This window comes from Brachyhypopomus gauderio, chromosome 5 (genome assembly GCF_052324685.1).
Source record: "Brachyhypopomus gauderio isolate BG-103 chromosome 5, BGAUD_0.2, whole genome shotgun sequence".
Classification (NCBI taxonomy): Eukaryota; Metazoa; Chordata; class Actinopteri; order Gymnotiformes; family Hypopomidae; genus Brachyhypopomus; species Brachyhypopomus gauderio.
The window spans coordinates 8941136-8963154 of NC_135215.1; the positions used below are offsets into that span (position 1 = coordinate 8941136).

Below are 22019 nucleotides of genomic sequence, written 5' to 3' on the forward strand. Positions count from 1 at the left end.
TAACTGATGAGAGACTATGGTAGGGCAAGGGACTATGGTGTAAGTTACAACCAATTACGAGTACCAGTGTTTAGGCTGTTTGTCATGGAAATGGGGGTCAGTATGGCTCTCCCAGACTTCTCTTTGGGTCCTCAGAAAGTAGCCTACAAGGGTTTTCCTTACTAATGTCAATAAAGCTGTTGCACAGGGGGGAAAATCGGACATGAATAATAGTTATTGAACTCAGCTGAAGTGATTTTACTTGGAACACTCCGCCTTTATTTTGTGAGTATTTGTGTTGGAGGGAGAGCCCATCTACTGAAGGAAGCAGGTCTGTAGGGACACTGGTGTTCCAGGAGAGGAGTGCAGAGTGCTCTGTTGTTATAACCCTGCTCTCGGCGCTGATGTCCACCTTGCTGACGTCTCTCACTCTCCCGCTGAAACACACACGCACGTCTCCCAGCATGGCCTGTGCTTAACACTGATATCTTAACACCAAAAAAAAAAAAAACACACAGCCTATTGAAGACTTCCTTTCCTTCTTCAACAAGGTACAACGAGTTCATTGTATGATTTAATATTTGCATTCTTCTATGAATTAGAATGAGCAAAGTGTAGAAATAACTAAATGGGTTAAAATAGTGTTTTGAATCAGTATTATAAATGTGAGTGGTGGTAAACTACTGAATATAGTATGTAAATAATTGAATTACTGGGTTAATCATTCAGATTTAGCATGTTTACCCAAGCCTGAGTAGGTTGAGTATCTGTTGGTTTGACTGTTGCAGAATCATAGCCAGAATGTGCCTGCAGTCCTTGTGCTCGTATGCAGTAGGGAGTGTGGATGTCTAACTGATTGATCTGTTACTTACATACTTTCAAAGCTGTTTGAAGTAATCAGCAAGTTTAGCATTTGAATTTGTTTGTTAGCTTACGAGAAACAGCTTGGAACTTTATTTCACAGCTAGTTTTTATTCTGTTTGAAACTGAGTGCAACCTCTGAATGCTCCACACCTAATGTTTTTGTTTTCACACTGGTGTTTAATGAGAATCCTCGCTGTGGTTTTTGTTTGTGTTGTATAGAGTATCTTGCAGCTGTTACGCTGGTTTTGTGAAGGTTTCTGTGTGCTTTGGCTGACTGGGAGAACCCATAGAGCACCAGACGAGATGAGCCTTCTCCTCAGTATGTGAACCAGGTGGAACTGAGGTTACAGACATCCTGTAACCTGAGCACAGCACACTGAGGGAAATCCATTTCTGTCCTCTCAATATTTTGAAAGGCAATTATCAGAAGTGACATGATATACATAATGACATAATGGCATAAGAACTATTATTATTATTGTTGTTGTTGTTGTTGTTGTTGTTGTTGTTGTTAGTTGGTCCCAGTTCCATGTCCTTCACTTACGGTTCTTTCCAGTGATGGATATACAGTTCTGTGTAAGTGTGACCATTGGACCTCAAAGGCATGGAGCACATGGGAGTTGTCTGTGTGGGCAGTTTGCGTGGAGGTTAAAGTTACACTGCTTTCTGGTACTGAATTGTCAAAAGAATTATGTGGAATTGCACATCTTTCGAGGAAACGGATCTAAGTTCACCTAAAACAGGCCCATCTACAAACTGTATTTGAAGAATCAGAAAAACAGCAAGAAGGCCAGAAGATAGATGTAAAGGCTCCATCTGTGACATACAAGTGTTATAAGGAGTCACTAAAGCCTTATGTTGGTGAGAACACCGATGGACACTTCAGACTCATTCAGACTGATGTGTCTTCTGTGGTCATGTGGCTAGATATAGTGCAGTGAAGTCCATTTAACCCTGAGCATCACTGTTTTATATTGATGTGCCCCCTTATACAATAATTTTACCTTCTTCCATTCCTGTTTCATTTCAAACCAGTGATCAAATGGAAACGAAAGAGATCTCACCATTCAGAAAGAGATCTCACCCTTCAGAAAGAGATCTCACCATTCAGAAAGAGATCTCACCATTCGGAAAGAGATCTCACCATTCAGAAAGAGATCTCACCATTCGGGAAGAGATCTCACCATTCGGGAAGAGATCTCACCCTTCGGAAAGAGATCTCACCATTCGGAAAGAGATCTCACCATTCGGAAAGAGATCTCACCATTCGGAAAGAGATCTCACCCTTCGGAAAGAGATCTCACCATTCGGAAAGAGATCTCACCATTCAGAAAGAGATCTCACCATTCAGAAAGAGAGGTCATGTCCCATTATGTTCCTGCTTGACCCTGAAATTGAGTCTGTGATCAACTGGAATAGCAGATCACGAGATCTTTCTTCCCCACGTGTTGCTTGGTGATGTTTTAAAGAGCTAGGGTCTCAGTGTGTGTGTGTGTGTGTGTGTGTGTGTGTGGGGTGGGGGGACTCATGCTGGAGGGCTGAGATGGGGTTGGCTTCTTTGTTGTCCAGAGTACAGACCATGATTTCCAGGAACAATGCAACTGATGAGAGGCTCTCCAAGGAAAATACGACTCTGACATCATGGGAGCTTAAAGCCCACAGCTGAGCCAACACTCTCACCACAATCAGCACTCAGTGAATTTCCACTGCTCAGGGAGAGATGGAACAAGAGAAGGGCTGGGGTGTGAATATTGCCATACTACTGGTGTTAATACCTGTGTTGTGAGAAAGATTTCTTATGTATTAATGAGACTGGATTGGTGTGAGACTACAGTGTGATGGACCTTGACAGTTTCTTTGCTCATTTGAGTTAGGGGGAACATATGGCCTTGGTCAAACAACGAATTACACTGCAGGAGGTTTTCGTCTTACTTGCAAGTCATATAACACGTTTCTCTTGATCCTTTGTATAAATCACAGTTTCCAGGACTATCTGAAATGCATTTTAGGATTGTACTGTTTCTACCTCCAGTAAGTGGCATCCTGATATATATTTTTCTGATTCCTGATTCATTCATTAGCAGTGAGCAGTCTGCCACTGAAACACTAGTTTGTTCCCCCTTCTGACACGCCTGTGGGGGGAGCTAGGGGAAGGGAGCAAACCCTGAAATAGACCACAAGGACATTTAAAAGACGCGGGGCACATGTGGCCAAAGCCTGAAGCTTCAGTTTCAGGGTTAGATCCAGGAACAGTGTCCTCGTATGCACTCCGGGCTCTGGGGGACTGGGCTACCCGAAACCGCATCTGGAGAGAAACGCGCGAGACTGCTACTTGATCCGTGTGTCTCATGTGTTCCTGAAGCACACCGAGCACTTCCTCTCTCAAATTTGCCATTTTTAATTACCATTGCAGGATTTCTGGGATGATGAATGACTCCTCTGATAACATAACAGTGGTGAGGAGCTGCACATAGAACCTACAGTGGAGATCAATGGTAGGTGCTTTAAATATAACTGTGCCTAAAATATAACTGTGCCTAAAACACTAATGAGTTGGTAGATGTTAAAGAACGCTTTTGCTGGCTGTGGCGTGCACCCTTTGTTGTTTTAAACCACTCTGTAGTGATCAGGAGAACTTGTGGGAGCAGATACCCAATTTCACATAGACATGGCATAGAAACTATGATAGTAAATGACATAGATATTTATGATCATTGTGATGTGTGGTCATGAACCAACATGAAGGACATATACGATATACTTTCTCATAGGTTTTGTCTACCACAAAACTCCCAATCTTTAATTTCCATTCTTGTTTTTAGGGTGTATTTTTTCTAATTGGTGCTAATAATTGATTGAGTGTTAGTTACAGGAGAAGATGGACGGAGTTGGGTTTGGAGTAGATGGACCAGGTTCCTGCCAGGAGCCCCCTCCACATTTACAGACCACACTGTCTGCTTAACCATAGTCGGGTGGCCAGGTGATCTGTTCAAAAGGCTTAATTTCACTACATATCCATTAATACAGTACTGACAGCATACAAGAGCCTTTATCTGCCCCTGTATCCTGGCTGGAAATGCAGCATTCTCCTTAGGGACCCCCCCAAAGTAACTCGCACATTGAGACTTAGAAATATTGACAAGTGGTTTATTCAGCAGGACTGGTGAACTGTGTCATTGCCATAATGTCCACAGAAGGTGATAGATCACCAGTCACAGAAGCCTCACCAGAAAATACAAGTGATAAATATTCCTCATTGTCATGTATGTCATGGTTTACATATTTATAAACTCATTGTCATCCACATCATGGTTTACGTATTTTGATTCAGAAATGAGACAAAAAAAACCTTGATTTTTGCCATTCTATATTTCTATGTTTCTGGATCTAAAACCTACTCCCTTTAGTCAAGAAGTGGTAATGCATGATAACTCACTATAGCTGACAATATCAATATACTGTACACTGAAGCAGCTTCTCCATTAGTGACAACCCTTAAGATGTAAAAATGAGGAACGGCTTTTACATGTACTGTGTTCCAAATGAACCATCCAATCTGCAGAAGAACCCGTTCTGCACCTCCTCCCCCACCGTCATTAGGGTAATGTGTCTGAATGAACACTGAATGCACCATAAACTGAAATAAAGAGAATTTTGTAGTGATTTGAGATGTTGGACACACAATGTAATTCGCAGTTATTCAAAGTCTTTGGTATTATGGTGATGAGTTTATATTTGTTGTACAGCATATTTGTCTTTACAGCCCCAGATACTTGTATGTACACATAAGATTTTATATTTATTATTGATTTACTTTTTCTTCCTCGTTTTTATGTATTTCTGTGATAGCTGACATTATAATGTATCGAGAGAAAAAAATATTTGCGCATTGGAAATATAAAATAAAATACAAGTGTTTGGTTATCATCATACTCTTGAGTGACTCAACTCTGGAAAGCCGGCATGCTTAATGAATATTTGTAAATATGCATGACAGATTTCAAACTGTCCTTTACTGTAAAATTACTGTAAGTGGATTAAAAGTCTTTAGCAAAATGCTAACATTCAAAGGATAAAATATCACTGCAGTACGATTTCCTGTAAACCGACTTGGGCCAAATTAATTTCAATTAATAATAGTAATTTCATCATTTAGTATATAAGAAATTAGTAATAAGTATATATATTTATAACAGCACTTTCCAGGTAATTCAATAAATAAATGGGTCAGGGTAAAATAATAACATCTGAGAAGCAGACATCCCCATTGCCTGACTACACTACCAACTTCATGTTCGGAGAGATTTAACGGTGCCCTGGGGCCATTTCCACTGTTGACAGGTTTGCAACATGGCCTTATTTACTGCAAATATGCTCTGGGTGGTGAATATCAGTGCCAAAATCACCTGCGTAATGTAGCCAGCATGTACGAGAAGCCTCACTAAGCCTTAAGACCACCAGAGGTCATGAGTTCACAGTGTTTTCAAGTTATCTGGTGTAGGGATCTCTGCTGAGTCACAAATGATAATTTACCATGGACTCTTTCTCATGCATTCACAGATCTGACACAAATACATTTGCTCACATACACTACCACCTAATTGATATACCATACAAATAAAAACAAGAACAATTTCTAGAATGGTGGCCATCAAGGCTGTGCAAAAGGGAAGAGATCCAACCTTCAGATTACCCCTAGCCCACTCTCTATATTACCCCTAACCCACTTGCCAGATTACCCCCACCCCACTCTCCAGATTACCCCTACCCCACTCGGCATATTACCCCTACCCCACTCACTAGATTACCCCTACCCCACTCGCAATATTACCCCTACCCCACTTGCCAGATTACCCCATCCCACTTACAATATTACCCCTACCCCACTTGCCAGATTACCCCTACCCCACTTGCCAGATTCCCCCTACCCCACTCACCAGATTCCCCCTACCCCACTTGCCAGATTCCCCCTACCCCACTCACCAGATTACCCCTACCCCACTCACCAGATTACCCCTACCCCACTCACCAGATTACCCCTACCCCACTCACCAGATTACCCCTACCCCACTTGCCAGATTCCCCCTACCCCACTCACCAGATTACCCCTACCCCACTTGCCAGATTCCCCCTACCCCACTCACCAGATTACCCCTACCCCACTCACCAGATTACCCCTACCCCACTCACCAGATTACCCCTACCCCACTCACCAGATTACCCCTACCCCACTCACGAAGTTCTGCTTTTAACCAACCCTTGCAAGTAACTACAAAATAGCACCATTGTACAGTGGGTAGAGCTCTGTTATATGGTTCTATTATAAGATGCCATCATATATAATGAAAAAAAAAGAAAATCACAAATATGGTGGTTAACATAAATAGGAATATTGGTTGATTACACAGCTACAGGACAATGCAATTGATGTGATGTGATCTTAGTCTAGGGAGAAGAATCACGACTCAGGAAGACTGTGCAAATATTTGTGTCTCATTGTGGATGGGCTGGAGAATCACCTCGTGCTCTGAAGACGCTTCAGTGCAACCGGTACGTGTGAGTGCTGCTCCCACATTACATCCAGCACTCTCCTGACAAGGGACACAAGAGCTTCTCCTTCCCAGGTCAAAGGTAGAGTGGTTATATATATATATATATATATATATATATATATATATATATATATATATATATATATATATATATATTGTAGTTAGGTCAAAGGCGTAACTTTGCATCCTGTCTAAGCACACTAATATAATCAATGCTAAAAGGCTTTTGTGGAAATGCTCTCATCTTCCTCTTTCTTCCTCTCTCTCTCTCACTCTCTGATGTATGGGGTTACTTTGGTGTAAATGCTTCTAGAAACCTGTTCATATTCTGCACTTCTTTGCAATCTGATGCAAGAGAGAGAGTTATATTGATGGGAGCTGTGTTTGGTGGAGTGGCAGGTCTTCGCAGGATGCGGAGGGTCAGGCTGAAGGATCGTTTGACCATCCTGCTGCTTTAACCACACAGGATCCTGTCTGTCAGCTGGATCTTGGCTGTCCAGAAACTGTGCAGCATAGCCTTGCATTATAGTCTTCTGTAACACTGCAAAAAGCCTCAGTTTCAAATCCTCTGTTGTGCATGTAAAAGCTTTATTATCTAATCATCTTTTCATCATCTTTCCTGATAAAACTCTCTATCTAAGGTATTTCTCATCACTGGAGGAGGCTGTGTATTGTTTTAACGGAAGCTTGATCAAGGTTAGCTCTTGCTAGAATTCCATCAAAATGACTTGTGTCTTGATACCAACCATTTGTTATTAATCAAGAAGGGGTGTGTGTGACCACCACGCCACATATTACCTGCTGTACCACCACTCCACCCATCACCTGCTGTCCCAACGGTCAGTCACACTACCCATCCTATCCATCAGACCGAGAAGCAGTGGTCATGCCTACAAATGGCTTTGGTCTATTAAAGTATCCACCAACTTTGAAATATGGCGTTGCCCACAGTCATGAGATGCAGCTGTCCACAACAGAGCTATACAACATTTTAGCAGCTAAATTAGTTTGGCTTTTCTGATTTTTCTTTCTCTTCTTCCCACTATGGAATGGTGCAGTGTATAAAATAGTCAAACTTTCTCTGTAGTTGCAAGGTATAGTTGTACATGGATTTTTTTTTTTTTTGCTGACAGAATGAACCACTGCCCTGGGGGAGCGGGGTAGTCTTCACACTCTTTCCTCCACTTTACACTGCCGGTTATTTCCGCTCATCTCTCTTTCACCCCTGTCCACTACATTCGATAGTTCCTCCCCCCGCTGTTCCCTCTGCTTGAGTTCTTCTGATGAACTTCCTGAAATACAAGGAGAGAAAGAGAGAGAGAGAGGAAGAAAGAGTTATTTCAGAGCTTGAGAACTAGCGGAGACACAAATCAAGAAGCAGACAAAGAACAGGAAAACAGCTTTGGGTTGAAACTCCATATTGCGTGCCCATAACAACACAGCTGTTCAAGGAACAGATTTTTTTCTCATTTTTGGGATTGGGTTTTTTTATTTTTATTTTTTTATAAAATCTCCCCTACTGTCAGCAGTACATTTAATATCTTCACCACTGGAAGATGAATATGTGTAATTCACAATGGCAAAACTGGGGACTTTGATCCAGCACACCAGAGTGGGACAGCACAAGATCTTCTCCTTGGGCCGTAGAAATGGGACATGACTCCGGCACATATGGGAGCACGACAAACCACAGGTCCACTGCAGAAAGCACTTAGCCATCTCTCCTGTTAATGGTGCTGCTGATGGGGTGAAGATGGAGATGCAGTGAAGAGAACTCGTCGAAACACTTAGTGGGATGACACGTGTTTGGACGAGAAGACACCAGGATGCACTTGAGGGGTAATGTGCTAATGGCGTCCCTCTGGGGCAAAGGCTTCACTGGACGTGTCTGGACGAGAAGACACCAGGATGTCCGGTTCTTTCACAGCACGCTTTAGAGCAGTGGGGGCACTGTTCATCTAATCATCTGTGGTTTTGCGTTTCTAATTTTCATGACTTCAAATCAGAGCTTTGAACTTTGCATTGGTATTTTTTTAAAAATCATTTTCTAATCAGTGTATTCAAATCCACTGGTAATTCCCTTTCTGCTGTGCTACTGTATCTCACCCAGCAGAGCTGATCAATACTAACAACACCAAAACATTAAAGTGCTGGAGCGTTCTTGCAATCAGACTGATAAACTGGGCGGAGTCTGTCCCTCTGCTCAGAGCTTATGCAGAGTTATGCTATATAATGATTTATGCTTATGGCATAAAATGTTCCATGTTTTTTTTAAAGCTTTGTTATTAAGGGTTGTCATCAAGCATTTGTTAAGCTTGACTATTTTCTACTTTCATTCTTTCAATGTTTGTTTTGTGTGTTGGCCATTGTGATCATACTGTAATACTGAGATGCCTTGTGATATACAGACTCCTGATAAATCAAATCAAATCAAATTGTCTCATGAGCGATCTAGCAAGCAGCCCTCCGGTACACGGATATTCAGATGAAACAGTGTACTCTCCAGGGAAACAGACAACCACAAATGTTACTGTGGTTTTTGTGGAGAATGAGTACTAGAAGCAATATTTCATGTCATTAACAGCATTACCATTTTAATTAATTATTCTAATGAAGCATCACACCCAGAAATGTACATACCTTACATGAATGGCTGTGACCAGACACTGGTTTCTGCAAAGGAAGAAATTCACAAATATTTGAAATCATGAGCACGGAACTGAGTGTGAAGTTTACTAAAACAAGTGTCAGTAGGCTAAGCCAGGGAAGGAGTTAAAGGGAGAGTGCTTTGCTTAAATTCAATGACCTTTCTGACCTTCGGCGTTTTGGGGCCGTCTGTATGCCGCTGTGCCCGTACGGATCGTGGGGCCTTGGCGGGTTTGACTGGCGCACAGTACATCTCCAGCCTCTGCAGCTCGCAACTCTGGAAGCAACACTCGTCCACGATGCCACTCCTGTGCTGACGCCGCGAGCCGTAACCCGTCGGCTTGCCTGTCGAAAATGAGAACACGTCTAGAAACTACAGAAGTGCAGAGTCCCCATCGGTCTCCATCAACAGTCAAAAACAAAGTTAGTGCCATAAAGTCAGTGATGAGAAGGGAAGAAGGGAGACATCTTCATTGGGGAGACGTCTTCATTGGGGAGACGTCTTCATTGGGGAGACGTCTTCATAGGGGAGACGTCTTCAGTGGGAAGATGTTTTTCCAAATGGCACGCTCACTTTCATCCTGAGTAGTTCACAGCAGGGATGCTGCAGTGAGCTCACACACCTTATCCATTTTAATTTCCCCAACTTATGGCAATTTTTGCTTCCAAGATCTCATACCAAGAGTCTTAATGAATCAGAACCTTTCGGTAGTAAACTGTGCCAGGCAGTAGGGGAAATAGAAGCTATGTAGAAGCCAGACTGTAATGTAAATGTAAATGATTTTGAGTAGGTCTGCAGAAAAAACGTTATACCTGGCTTTGTGTCTAATCCGCAACACGGGGAGAAGCCTCCAGCCTCCGTGCAAAACACTGGGACAGAGTGTGTATCTGTGCAAGCTCTTGGAAGGTTCACCTTACAGGCTTGGATGGAAGCTTACGGGGGCAGGGAAGCACTTGTAGAGACTGTGACTGACTTGCTTTGCGCAAAGACAAACATGAGCTTAGTGAACTTCCTCACTATTCATCACCAGCATTGAATCTGCAAGTGTGGTCAATTTTCACAGACGTTGGTTTACAGTGCTACACCAGTATCAGCTGAAGCTTTTTAAAGGAGGGTCCACGTATATTTGATGCATGGACTTCCATAACTCTCAAATGTCTCAGTCAATTAAGAATTTATATAAGAAGCATCCTCAAGGTAACTTACAGGCTTAGCATCCCTCCCAAGTTGAGACCTTAATCCATCAAGCCCCTCCCTGTGGTCTTTTTAAAACATCCCACTCTCCATTTACTGTCCCCCACTTGCCTAGAGCAATACAGGCCTGATAGGCTTTTCCCTGTTACCAAATAAAATAATAATAATTTAATATGGCATTTACAAGGAGGAAATGCCTTTGCCTTTCAGAGTTAATAGCTCTTGGCTCACTGGGCTTCCAGGACTGACAAAGAGCATTAATGTCTGCAGTCCACGTGGTGAACACTGACAGCGGCACTTTGAAAAGAGAGAGGCTCTCGTGCAGAAAGGGGCATGTTCCTGCAGACAGACGCACCCTTGGGTAGACGATCAGGAGATCAGGCGTACTCTACTGTGAATGGATGTATGAATGAATGAATGAATGAATGAATTAATTAATTAATTAATGGTATGTGTTTGTGAAATCTTTTTAATTATGCTTGTTTGGTCCTGGGTTTATGCTTAAAGTGAGAGAACCGATCCCACAACTAGGTCAGGAAGTCACAAGTCCGATAATAATTTTATTTTTGTTTCTATTTTCAGTTCTGTGGTATTAATTGAAATATAGCCTAACATTATATCTGTTGCTGGCTTCCTGGCTCCTGATTGGTCCTCTCCTGCTCTGCTCCGCCCTAGCCACACCCCATCATGTCACGTGTCATGTGTTCTCTCACAACCATGCCAACCATGTCTGTCTTTTCACGTCTGCTTGGAAACAGCTGACGCATGTATGCTGGTGGTACCGCCACGTGTTTGGGGTTCGCCTGCGTTCTGTGTGCTGTTTATTTCTGGTTGTTATGCCCACTACCCTTGTGGTTTAACACAGTGACTCACTGCATGCATACAGCAGCCTCTGAACGTTCTGATGCCAAAGTTATTACATTAGCTCATTGCTGTTGATATATAGAGTTATCTATATAACTATATAGAAATGGGTAGACACTTGAGTTTGGGTTGCTGACCATGCGCTCTTTGTGTGTGACAGGAAGACACAAAGAGAAGCAGATTCTGAATTTCAGGCTGTTGATGACGGTCCCCCCCCAAAAAAAAGGGTTCCAGGGTTCCACCGTCCAAACATCTGCTGTTTTTCTCCAAATAAGTCACACAATCCTACCACCCAGATGGAGACGAGAAAAAGATCACTGCACAAACCAATGTGCAACACCCAGTACAAACAGTTTTTCCAATACAGTATAATGAGCTAAAACAGAGGTTTTCAGTAATGCATTAACAAGAGAGCACGTGTAACACCTGTAAACAAAGAGCCATTGTTAAAGCATCATAAACTAAACAAGGAAACAACCTCTTATGCTTTTAACCACAGGCTGATTTAATCACAGACAGCCCAACTGGAGAGAGCGGCTCTGGGATTGCTCATCCAGCTGCTAACTTGTGGCTCTGTCCATTTGTTATCTGTTTTCTGTTTTTTGCTGACCTTGACCTTAGAGTGTTCTCTCCCTTTCTCTCCCTCATCTCTCTCTCCCTTTCTCTCTCTCTCTCTCTCTCTCTCTCTGTACTACTTCTCTGATAAACTGGCCTGCTTGGACAGCCTAGCATATGATTACTGTGCTATTGAGCTGTTGATTAATTAAAGATGCTAACTACTGTACTAACTGGAATCAGCTGCTGAAGCAGTTTTTGTAGCCCAATATGAGTTTTGGTGAGTTAAGACCAGGCTGAGGATCAGACAATGTTCCTCTAACCTTGGGTACCATGAGTACATTGAATTCTTGTATTCAGGTTGTTACCACATTATAGCAGACAACTAATAATGAATCAGCATTTCCATAACCCGTTCTCAGCGCCTGTAAATGACGGAAATAGTCATAAACTTTCAAGTGATGGCAGGAAAATGTGAGCCAGCTGTGAAAGTGGAAGCTGCCTGGTAGGGCACTATAGCTCAGGAGGCTAGGGTCCTACAGCTTGTGTGAATAGGGCACTACATCTTAGTCTGGATAGGGCACTATATCTTGGGAGGCTAGGGCAATATAGCTCAGGTGGGTAGGGACTACGCCTGGGAGGCTAGCGCACTGCAGCTCGGGTGGCTAGGGCACTGCAGCTCGGGTGGGTAGGGCACTACAACCCAGATGGGTAGGGTACTGCAGCTCGGGTGGCTAGGGTACTGCAGCTTGGGTGGGTAGGGCACTATAGCTAAGGTGGGTAGGGCACTACAACCCAGATAGGTAAGGCACTACAGCTCAGGTGGGTAGGGCATTACAGCCCAGATAGGTAAGGCACTACAGCTCAGGTGGGTAGGGCATTACAGCCCAGATAGGTAAGGCACTACAGTTCAGGTGGCTAGGGTACTACTGAGCAATGGGGAATCACTCTGCTGTGGGATCCTGGGTGTCATGGGTGTCACTGTACCTGATATAGCAGAGTCACATGCAGGTTCAGAAAGAGAGAGAGAAAGAGAGAGAAGGAGAGGAAAATAGAGGGATAGAGAGTGGAGTAAAGAGAGCAAGGAGAGAGAGATAGAGATAGAGAAAAGAGTGATGCAGTTTGTATTCCCCTCCAGAAATTCGGGGCTGTCTGATGATTCTGCAAGGGCGGCGGCGGCTTGAAATGATCTGATGACTTCATGCACATCAGACAAAGGTTTCTGAAAGCTCTCGGTTTTCCAGACTGGCTTCACTCCTGTACAGCAGAGCAGTACCAGCAGCAGCTGGACCCAGCTAACACTGACATATCATTTACATTCGCATTTATCCCTTCAACAGATGGTTTGAACCAAATCTGCTGTTGAGCAAGCAAACCTATTCTCAGGCAAAAGAAAACGAAAACGCTTCTCATTACCAAAGCGTGACACAACATCATGCTACTGAGCACTACTGATATGTTTTGTGTCAGTATGAAGCATCTTCAGCCATTGCTGGTGGAGAGAAGCAGACGGCAGGTGAGGCCAAAGGTCAGACCGCAGCCAGCTGCAGCCTCCTGAGGTCAGCAGAGAGCTACGTGCCATCACCACTGCGCAGAGGAGCTCACGAAGAAGTGGGTCTCTGTTCCTCCTCCACTGTGGTGTGCTCAAGAGGCTTTCCACCCTCACTGGGGTTCCTGAAGCGGCTGGAGCAAGCCTCCCAGAGTGCACTGGGGTTTACAGCGCGCCAGGGATCTCCACAGCTGCTGTGTTGACATGGAAACTGCTTCTTTATGACTGGCACCACAAGAGCTTTATAGCTAAACCCAAAAAAGAGGAAAAAAAAACCCTCCCCCATTCTCTCCCCCCGCCACAGCTCTGGACAAGAAGCAGAAGAAGATGAAGATGAAGAAGATGAAGTTGAAGAAGAAGAAGGGGCTGTAGGCTCAGCCTAGTGCTTCAGGGCAACGGTGGTTGAAGTGCGCGTCCCAGGGAGTGAGGAACCGAACGTGACGTCTTCAGCAAGCAGCACCCCATGGGCCCTGCACCTCTTAACCACCTCTGCTCTCCTACAGTAGGGCTGCGGACACAGCCAAAACTCTCTGGCACTTCTACAGGCTTGGAGACCTTGCTGGGTTGCTGTCTCACTCGCATTCTGATGAGGTGTCTCTGTCGTAGCTTGGCTGTCTCTAGACCTGGCACAATGTCTTCTTCCTTGTCAGGATTTTTCACTGAAACACACTCGGGTGGCTTTTGCACATTGCTTTGTATGTTCCGCACCCATTCTATAAGCAGGGGGCAGGAGAAGGGTGCCCTAGTCATCCTTTAATCCCCCATAATCCCTCGCTGCACCAGGATGAGACAAGAGCAGAATTTCTAAATTTGTGTGTGTGTGTGTGTGTGTGGGTGGTGTGACGTCTACACCTTTCCTGTACCCTGCTCCAGCTGTTTCCAGCAATAAACACACTGGAAACAGTAGTGTTAGCTATCACGGCTTGCTGTATATCCAGTACTCCTTAAATCTCTTAGTTTTAACTACCCTGCTAATAGGTGGCAGTTGAGGGCATGGTACTTATGAGGTCTTCAATTTATGGATTTATTTATGTATTTGACATTTGAAGGTTGCTGTGCTCCCCTGCAAAGTGAACGTGTGTTTAATGTTTATCCATGTTTTTTTCATGAATCCTTCATGTACTCCTGAAGGTTTTTCTATAAGTTTGCTGGTGGAAATCTGTATCTCACTGTATCTTTCCAGTGTCCCGAGGTGTGCAACCATGGAGGTCCAAAATCCATTAAAGAATAGCTGCACACACCTTTCCATGAGCACAGATCTGATCTGGTCAGATTTGTTGATCCGACTGGGTCCCAAAGGAACTCTCACACACATCCTCTCCCTCCCCCTCCCCCCACTCACACACACACACACACACACACACACTGATTCCTGGTCCCTTATCCGATTCCAAACCATTTCGCCAGTGGTTCTAACTCATCTGGGGTAATTCTGCCTGCTTAAATGTTATAACCCCATCTAAAACAATCTACGCCAGGCTGAACACTGATTTTTTCTTTCTCTCCTTCCTTTATTCCTGTTCTCTTTCCCCAGAGATCAATATTTGATTCATCTGATCATGTCAGTCTTGATAAGTTCAGGTGCTGCTACTTGTAGGCCTGAAACCAATGGGCAGGCACCACCTGCAGGTGGCCAGGATGACAAGGTCATTGCTATCAGGGGCAGTTAGACCCAGTACAGCAGCAGTGTGTGTGTGTGTGTGTGTGTGTGAGAGAGAGAGAGAGAGAGAGAACTAATATGGAGCATAAAACAAATGACCACTTGTACTTTAGTGTGACAGAGAAGAGGTGTCGCTCTGTAGGACGCACCACCAACCATGGTCCTCTCCAGCAGGACACCCCTGTTCCAGTGTTGGCTGATGGCGTTCATGATATGGCTTAACAGCACCAGTTGAGCCCCACAGGTGTTAAAGACTTTGGGGTGGAATAAGGAGCAGCTCTGGGGTCAGGAGTGCTGTAGTATCAGCAATGGTTTGAGTTGGAACATGCCAGTGGCTCAACGTAAAGCGCACTTGTGTCAGACCAAAGCAGATGAGCAGTGAGGAGCTCTGATCACTAAGGGCTCGGCAGCCTGGTGAGCAGAGGGCTGAGCGCAAGGCACCTAGCTAGGGCACATGGGTAGGGCACAGGAGTTACTAGACTACTACCAGACTACAGCTAGGGTATGCCAGCAACTGCAGACAGAGGGATGCAAGTCAGAGCTCTTGTCTGACCCCTTAAATATTATAAAAGGGTAAAGTTGTTACATTCTTTGCTGCCAAATTCCATATGTACATGTCCTACATTTGGCTATATGCCCACTGGAATGTTCCAAATGTAGGTGCTTGTTTTAGAGTTTTACAAAAAAATGTCAAGGTCCTAATATTTGTCCTCAACAATAACGACCCCACACGGCTGGAAGTGGATGAGAGGAGAATAAGGAGTGAGAGGCGGACACTCTTTAAGAGAGTGCTATTAAAGTGACAGGACTATCTTTCACAACTCATGGAATGGCCACAGTATTGAGGCCTGAGGAGCAGATGATTTGGTTTTGTTTTTCCACAGACATTTGGCCAGTCCAGGCCACCATACACCATACCACCACACCATTCCTTTCAGCATGTGGTAATGGTGACTTCACAGAAAGTTCAGGTTACCAGAAATGTGTTTGCTTTGGAGCTGTTTCAGACAATAACAAGCCCTTGGTCATTGATAGACCGTAAAGGGTTTGGCCAACCCCTATTACTGACCACAAAAAGCCCCAATGCTGTTGACACGAAAGCAAATCCCTTCTCTCGTTTGAAGCAGATTTAGCTGTGCCTTTCTTTTACATTAGACATGCAGTGCTAAACTCTTGAGAACATCCACTTGTCCACATATGAAGCCTAGTGAAATCACAGTGACCTTGAACACTTTTAGTCTGTAACATTCCATAGGTGGCAGCAAATTTGTGGTAATGTAGTGTAAACACTGTCTACTGGTCAAGTAATAACACAGAATATGAAGTATATACTCCTACATTAACTGTAACACAAATTTTGGTATATGCCGTCTGTTTAAGAAAAAAATAAATAGATAAGGTAGATGCAAAAAACAACCTTTTGGGGTTTTTTTTGTTTGTTTTATGTAATAGGCTCAGCAGATTATCCAGAATACTTTCTCTATGGAATCTGAAGGAGCCATTCTGATTGGCCGAGAACATCCCACCGCCGCACTGAAAAATACTCGATATCCAGTTTGTGTCCTTCTTCTGGTCTATGAGTTTCTATTTGTTTTGCAAGGCCAATTTGTATTTACAATTAAACAAGATGCTATTTTTAGGGGCCAGTCTAAAATGAAGCTAATATGTTAACTAAGTGAACTACTGCTGTTTTAGCGCCCCCTATGTGTAGTACAAAACCAAATCATAAAAAATGACAAAGAAAGCAAATGGTATCTTAAAATTTCCTAGACAACAAAGTTGATCTGATGCAGACATGCAATGTATCCCATTCTGAACCCTAACACATGAGGTCCAGAAATTCCCACTGTCCTGCCCCACGTGTGTGTGTTCCGTTGAAGTCTTGAACAAAACCTCAAAATACTCGGTATCCAGTTTGTGTTCTGTGTGTGTGTGCATGCGTGTGTGTGTGTGGAAAATGTAAATGTGCCATATTTTGTCAATTGTGATTTTTTACACCGCAATCAAAATTTGTCCTCTGCTTTTTACCCATCTGTGCAGTTAGAACACACACACACTAGTGATTACTAGGGGGCTGTGGATCACACGTGCCCAGAGCAGTGGGCAGCCCTAGCCTGGCGCCCGGGGAGCAGTTGGGGTTAGGTGCCTTGCTCAAGGGAACCTCAGTCATGGCCTCAGGTCTGGGAATCGAACCCACGACCCTCCGGTCACAAGACCTGTTCCCTATCACCAGGCCATGACTGCCCTGTGTGTGTGTGAGTGATTGAGTGAGTGAGTGAGTGAATGAATGTGTGTGTGTGTGTGTGTGTGTGTGTGTGTGTGTGTGTGTGTGTGTGTGTGTGAATGAATGTGTGTGTGTGTGTGTGTGTGTGTGTGTGTGTGTGTGTGTGTGTGTGTGTGTGTGTGTGTGTGTGTGTGAATGAATGTGTGTGTGTGAATGAATGTGTGTGTGTGTGTGTGTGTGTGTGTGTGTGTAAGAAGCTGAAATGACTTGGTGAAAAACATGATAAAAAAACAACAAACAGAGGGTCCCTGAAACTGAATTAGGCATATCTGGCCCTTAAATCATGTAACAGTCTGAACAAACTGATTTTCACTGTTATTGAATGGGATATATTTTTTATCCTGTTTACTGTGTTGCAAACGTGAACTCCATGCTGCTACAGGTAATGAATTATGGAGCAGAAACAGACACAGCCGCTGGGTCCTACGCAGTTCTCCACTCAACTGATGTTTAAAACTGGTGTTAAACGTGACTCTCCACCCAGTGCAGGTCTGCTGCCTCTCCGGCTGTATTCACTGAGAACACCTCGAATCAGCGCCTCTGCACAGACTCCAAGCTCTCAATGGAAAAAGTTAGATTTAGGTATTGGATCCAGCACAGACATTTAAAAAAACCCTCTGAGTAGTTTTCCCGTTCCTATTGGAAAACTACAGCTACAGTTATATTTTCTCTCCACTGTCGTTCACTGATTTTCAGCCAAACTACAACTAAAGGTCAGTCGTCTAGGGATCTGGACCGCATCTTTTCATCATCTTTTCTACACACCGATCTACGTTTCTCTTCTCGTAAAACACTGACCTGTGACTTCTCACACCCTATCATCCTGTGATAAAGCGATGTTCGTATTAAGCGCTTCATCAAATCCTAAAACACTCCCAAGCACCTGATCTCGGTTAACTTAACATATCCATTTGAGCAACGGTGAGTAACGTGTCCTGCTAGTGCACATCTTTCTTTACGCTTCGGGTTTTAATGAACTTCTTCACGGCAAGTAACTGTATTTGGACTGTCCGAACAAGTTCGAAATTCAAAGGAGCTTCAAAGTGGGGCGATAAAGCAGTGAAAAGAGAAAAAATAGAGATGAGATCGGTATTTTTTTATTTATGAGACACACATTAGTGCTTTAGGGGAGAAATAAAGAAGCGAAAGCTTTATGAATAAATAAAACCCGCACTTACTGAAATAAAAGCCTCTGTCTCCGCACACAAACTGCAGCGTGTCCACTAGCTCCGCCCCACACAGCGTCTCAGGCCCCGCCCTCACGCTCGCCGGAGTCAGCGCCAGGAGGCACAGCAGCAGCGAGAGCGCGTGCGTGCGCGAGATGCAGCGCATGGTACACTGCAGAGAGAAGAGTGGAAGCGAGTTACTACGGACAGTGCCGGTGCGATGTGTTAAGGTCTCCGCCTTCCCACTGAAACTTAACCGAGAACACTGTGCTTTTTATTACTCATTTATCGTAATTGTCATCAGAATCCGATATATCGGCAGAGGCCTCATCATGTTCTTACATCTAATAATCTCGTGCCAACCTTGTCGCGCATGTTTCATATCTAAGTAATAATACAATCCATCGATAAAAGTCGCTGAACTGCATAAACGAATAATATTTGTGCTCTACAAAACGTAAGTAGGCTAACAGAAGAGAATAACAAACTATTATATAGCAGAAAGTTTAATTGTAATCTTTATTAGCCACACCCGCGCGACAAAGCGCTAAGATACTTAAGATGCTGTCAGACAGGTTCACTGACTGGTGATGTAGAATTCCTTTCTGCGCTACGGCGCGATACCCACTTTGTAAGAGAATAACTTGTATTCATTTTTAAGTCAAACTCGTTCTATATTACATGTACCTAGAATCCAACAGCTATCACACACAGACCCTTTAATAATAAGCAAAATAATAAGAGTCTTCTTTCCTGAAGCAAACTAAAAGCTCACTAAACTGCTTCTTCATTAGGACCTTTATACTACAACTCATTTGCATACTCTAGCATCGCTTCGTTAAGTTACATCTGTATCCAGTAGCACACCGTTAAGCCACACAGAACTGAGGCTCGAGCTCAGTCATGCGGTTCACCTACCGATGTGCAGAGTTGAGATGGAAAGCCTCCGAGATCGCCAAACCCACACAGGAAACACTTTACATAATAAAATGAATATAACGGGGCCGCGCGCATCGCATTTCTACGTTCAGTTTAAAGATTCCGAAGAGCATTCAGTGGTTTAATATACAGGTTCCTACACTCAGCCCATTTTGCGATCACTCAAATCCGTATTAATGTCGAGTCAGCAATATTTACTTTAAAGGTCTGTATATTTAACTTTGTGATTTCTATAGACTGCTGTGCAATTCACTACATGACCTCCTCCGCCGTCTGTCGGCGCTTCCAAGCACTGTACCGTGTCCGCGTGCGCGTCCTGGTGCCTCGCATTCCCAAAAGTACCAAAAGTTTGTCACAACATAATGCTACGTGTTTTTACAATAACCAAGCATGCACAAAATAAAACATGCGCACGTGTGTTTTTAACTGCACGACCATCACACCCATACATCAGGAACAAGGGTTGTCTCATTTCAGCGCATATGTCCCTTGAATATGAACATAAAATGAGTATACCGTCTAGCATTTAGGTGAAATTATACGGCTTCTCCGAAAAATCAATATGTGCCGTTCAGATTCGGATTCAAAGGAAATACGGTAAGTTACCTTTAAGACATCACATAAATGCCCCTGAAAGAAATAACCGCCAGACATCCCCATGGGTCTCCGCGCGACAAAGCCCAGCAAAAAGGAACTTGTTTGAAGTCATTAAAAATAGAGAGAAAGAGGATGAGATGCAGTCAATGTCACATCTCAATATTCCGACTTTGTTCCATTGCGCAGGCTCGTTTTGGAGTAGTGAGATTTAGCGAACAGAAGACGGACTTAGAGAGAAAATTCCCTCACATTTATCTACATTACAGAGACATTTTCAACAGGAAACGGCTGGGGCAGCGTTTGCCTGCTCCTCTTGCTAAGTTATTCATTAAGGAGTTTGGGCACATTTTCAAATAACGTCATCTCCCTTTTCTTAGAATAGGATTGAATTTTGATCTCTCCGAGATCTGGTTCACGAGAGAGTCACCGTGCCACCCGCACCGTGGAGAAGGTTGAACAAGAAACTGCGTTTTTTGTTTTTTTTCTCAGATTATCATCAAAACATTCATATGCGTATCATTAATACGCGGGTTGCGCACATGAATCTCACCACGAATGTTTCATATAATAGTTAATAGCCATTAACCTTTGGCTTGATTGATCAAATAATTAAGCAATCCTTTTAGCCTTAATTTTGTTATGCTAAGAGTTAACCGAGAAGCTTAAATTAATATCACAGATCTAACCAACAGCGTAATCGATGCTGAAAGAATAGGCTGTTTATTTGGGATAATCTGCCTGTGAATGATTGATGCTTTGGCGGGTGGGATGAATTTTGTCGAAGTCGGTCTAGCTGACCTTAGAGAAATAAGTTCTCCGCGCGCTCTGGCGAACAGACAGTGAATTCATTAAGAGTGTAAAAGTTCCTACGGGGGATTTCTCCACCAACTTGCTGCCACAGCACGACGAGCAAATCACGGCACTTGAACGAAGAGCTCGTTCCGACACCGCAGAAAGGCAGAAAGGACACCGTGAGGCACGTGGAGGCACGTGGGGACAGATAGGGAGCCCAACCACCTACACTCTTCCACTGTGTGTGGTCGGAACTCGCTCTCCAACCCGCTTGCATTTGCACTCAGACTAGCACTCATGTTCCTTTTTCTTTCTTTCTTTTCCTTTCTTTCTTTCTTGAATCAAACCGCGATGGCAGCTAATTGTATTGGCAAAGTCTATACCATCTCGAATTATGTTTTGGAGCGACCCGCCTCTAGCAGATTTCACTATCATTGTTAAAATGAACCTTGGTCCAATCACAGCAAAAGAAGATAATTCCATTAAGCAAACTACTGAGGCCAAAGGACACGTGGACGCGCAAGTCGCCGTTCACCAAAGAAATAAACAGATGCCCGCGACACGCACTTGGCTGCCACTAAGTGGGTCAACGCAGACTGACAGCACGCTGCTCACGTGCGAGCGCGCGCACACACACACAACTCTGCTCACGCGACGCGCTCGCGTGACGAATCATGCAACTGGAGATGTAGTGTGTAGACAGGCCACTCGGATATTACCCCTACCTGTGAACGCACCTAAAGTAACGATATACCGTCTACTCTACTATTCACGCTGTGTTTACAAATCGACTGTATGAAGCTCTCGCCGCAATTAAAGCTACGCACAAAGTGTTACACTGTTTTCTGAAGCAAGGGAGAAGTGCAGGGCGAGTCCAATATGTGTTCGATCCGCGCGGGCCGACCTTCCTCTCTCTCGTTACTGCGCTGTGCTCTAACGCGTAGCTCTCAGTGTCGCTGTCACTGTGCCAATCCGCCGGCCTCCGTGAACCCAGTGACCAGGAGAAAGTCTTGTTTTCACTCCGGAACCCAGAGAGGAGAGGAGAAGTGTCCGTGTCGTCCGTCTGGCTGGATGGCTCAGGCCACTCAGGGTAAAGCAGACGTTATGCGCTTAGTTCAGGGTTGCCATATCTCCACTGTGACATTATACAGACACAACAAGACTCTGAACTCCTGTAATATACACAACGCATGCTGTACTGTTTGGGGGATAAACAAGCAGACAATTATCATAAACCACTCAGTTCTTCCAGTCTGCAACACCAGTGTAGTTTTACAACGCCCATAATAGTCACAATAACACTGAGTTGATTACCATGATAAACAAAACTCACTTCTTATCATGTCATTTCACCCTCCATTAATAACTGTAGGGGAC

The 22019-nt window shown here is 43.9% G+C and overlaps 1 protein-coding gene across 1 annotated transcript; it reads right to left on the bottom strand.

Moving 5' to 3' along the window:
- Positions 1-6964: 6964 nt before the first annotated feature.
- On the bottom strand, positions 6965-20205 carry igf1 (insulin-like growth factor 1). The gene is given in 6 exon segments (XM_077005393.1): positions 6965-7687; positions 9036-9068; positions 9211-9386; positions 18327-18486; positions 19860-19913; positions 19915-20205. Coding segments are annotated over 6 exon segments (531 nt in total). The 5' UTR covers positions 19963-20205; the 3' UTR covers positions 6965-7627.
- Between the last annotated feature and the right edge of the window lie 1814 nt (positions 20206-22019).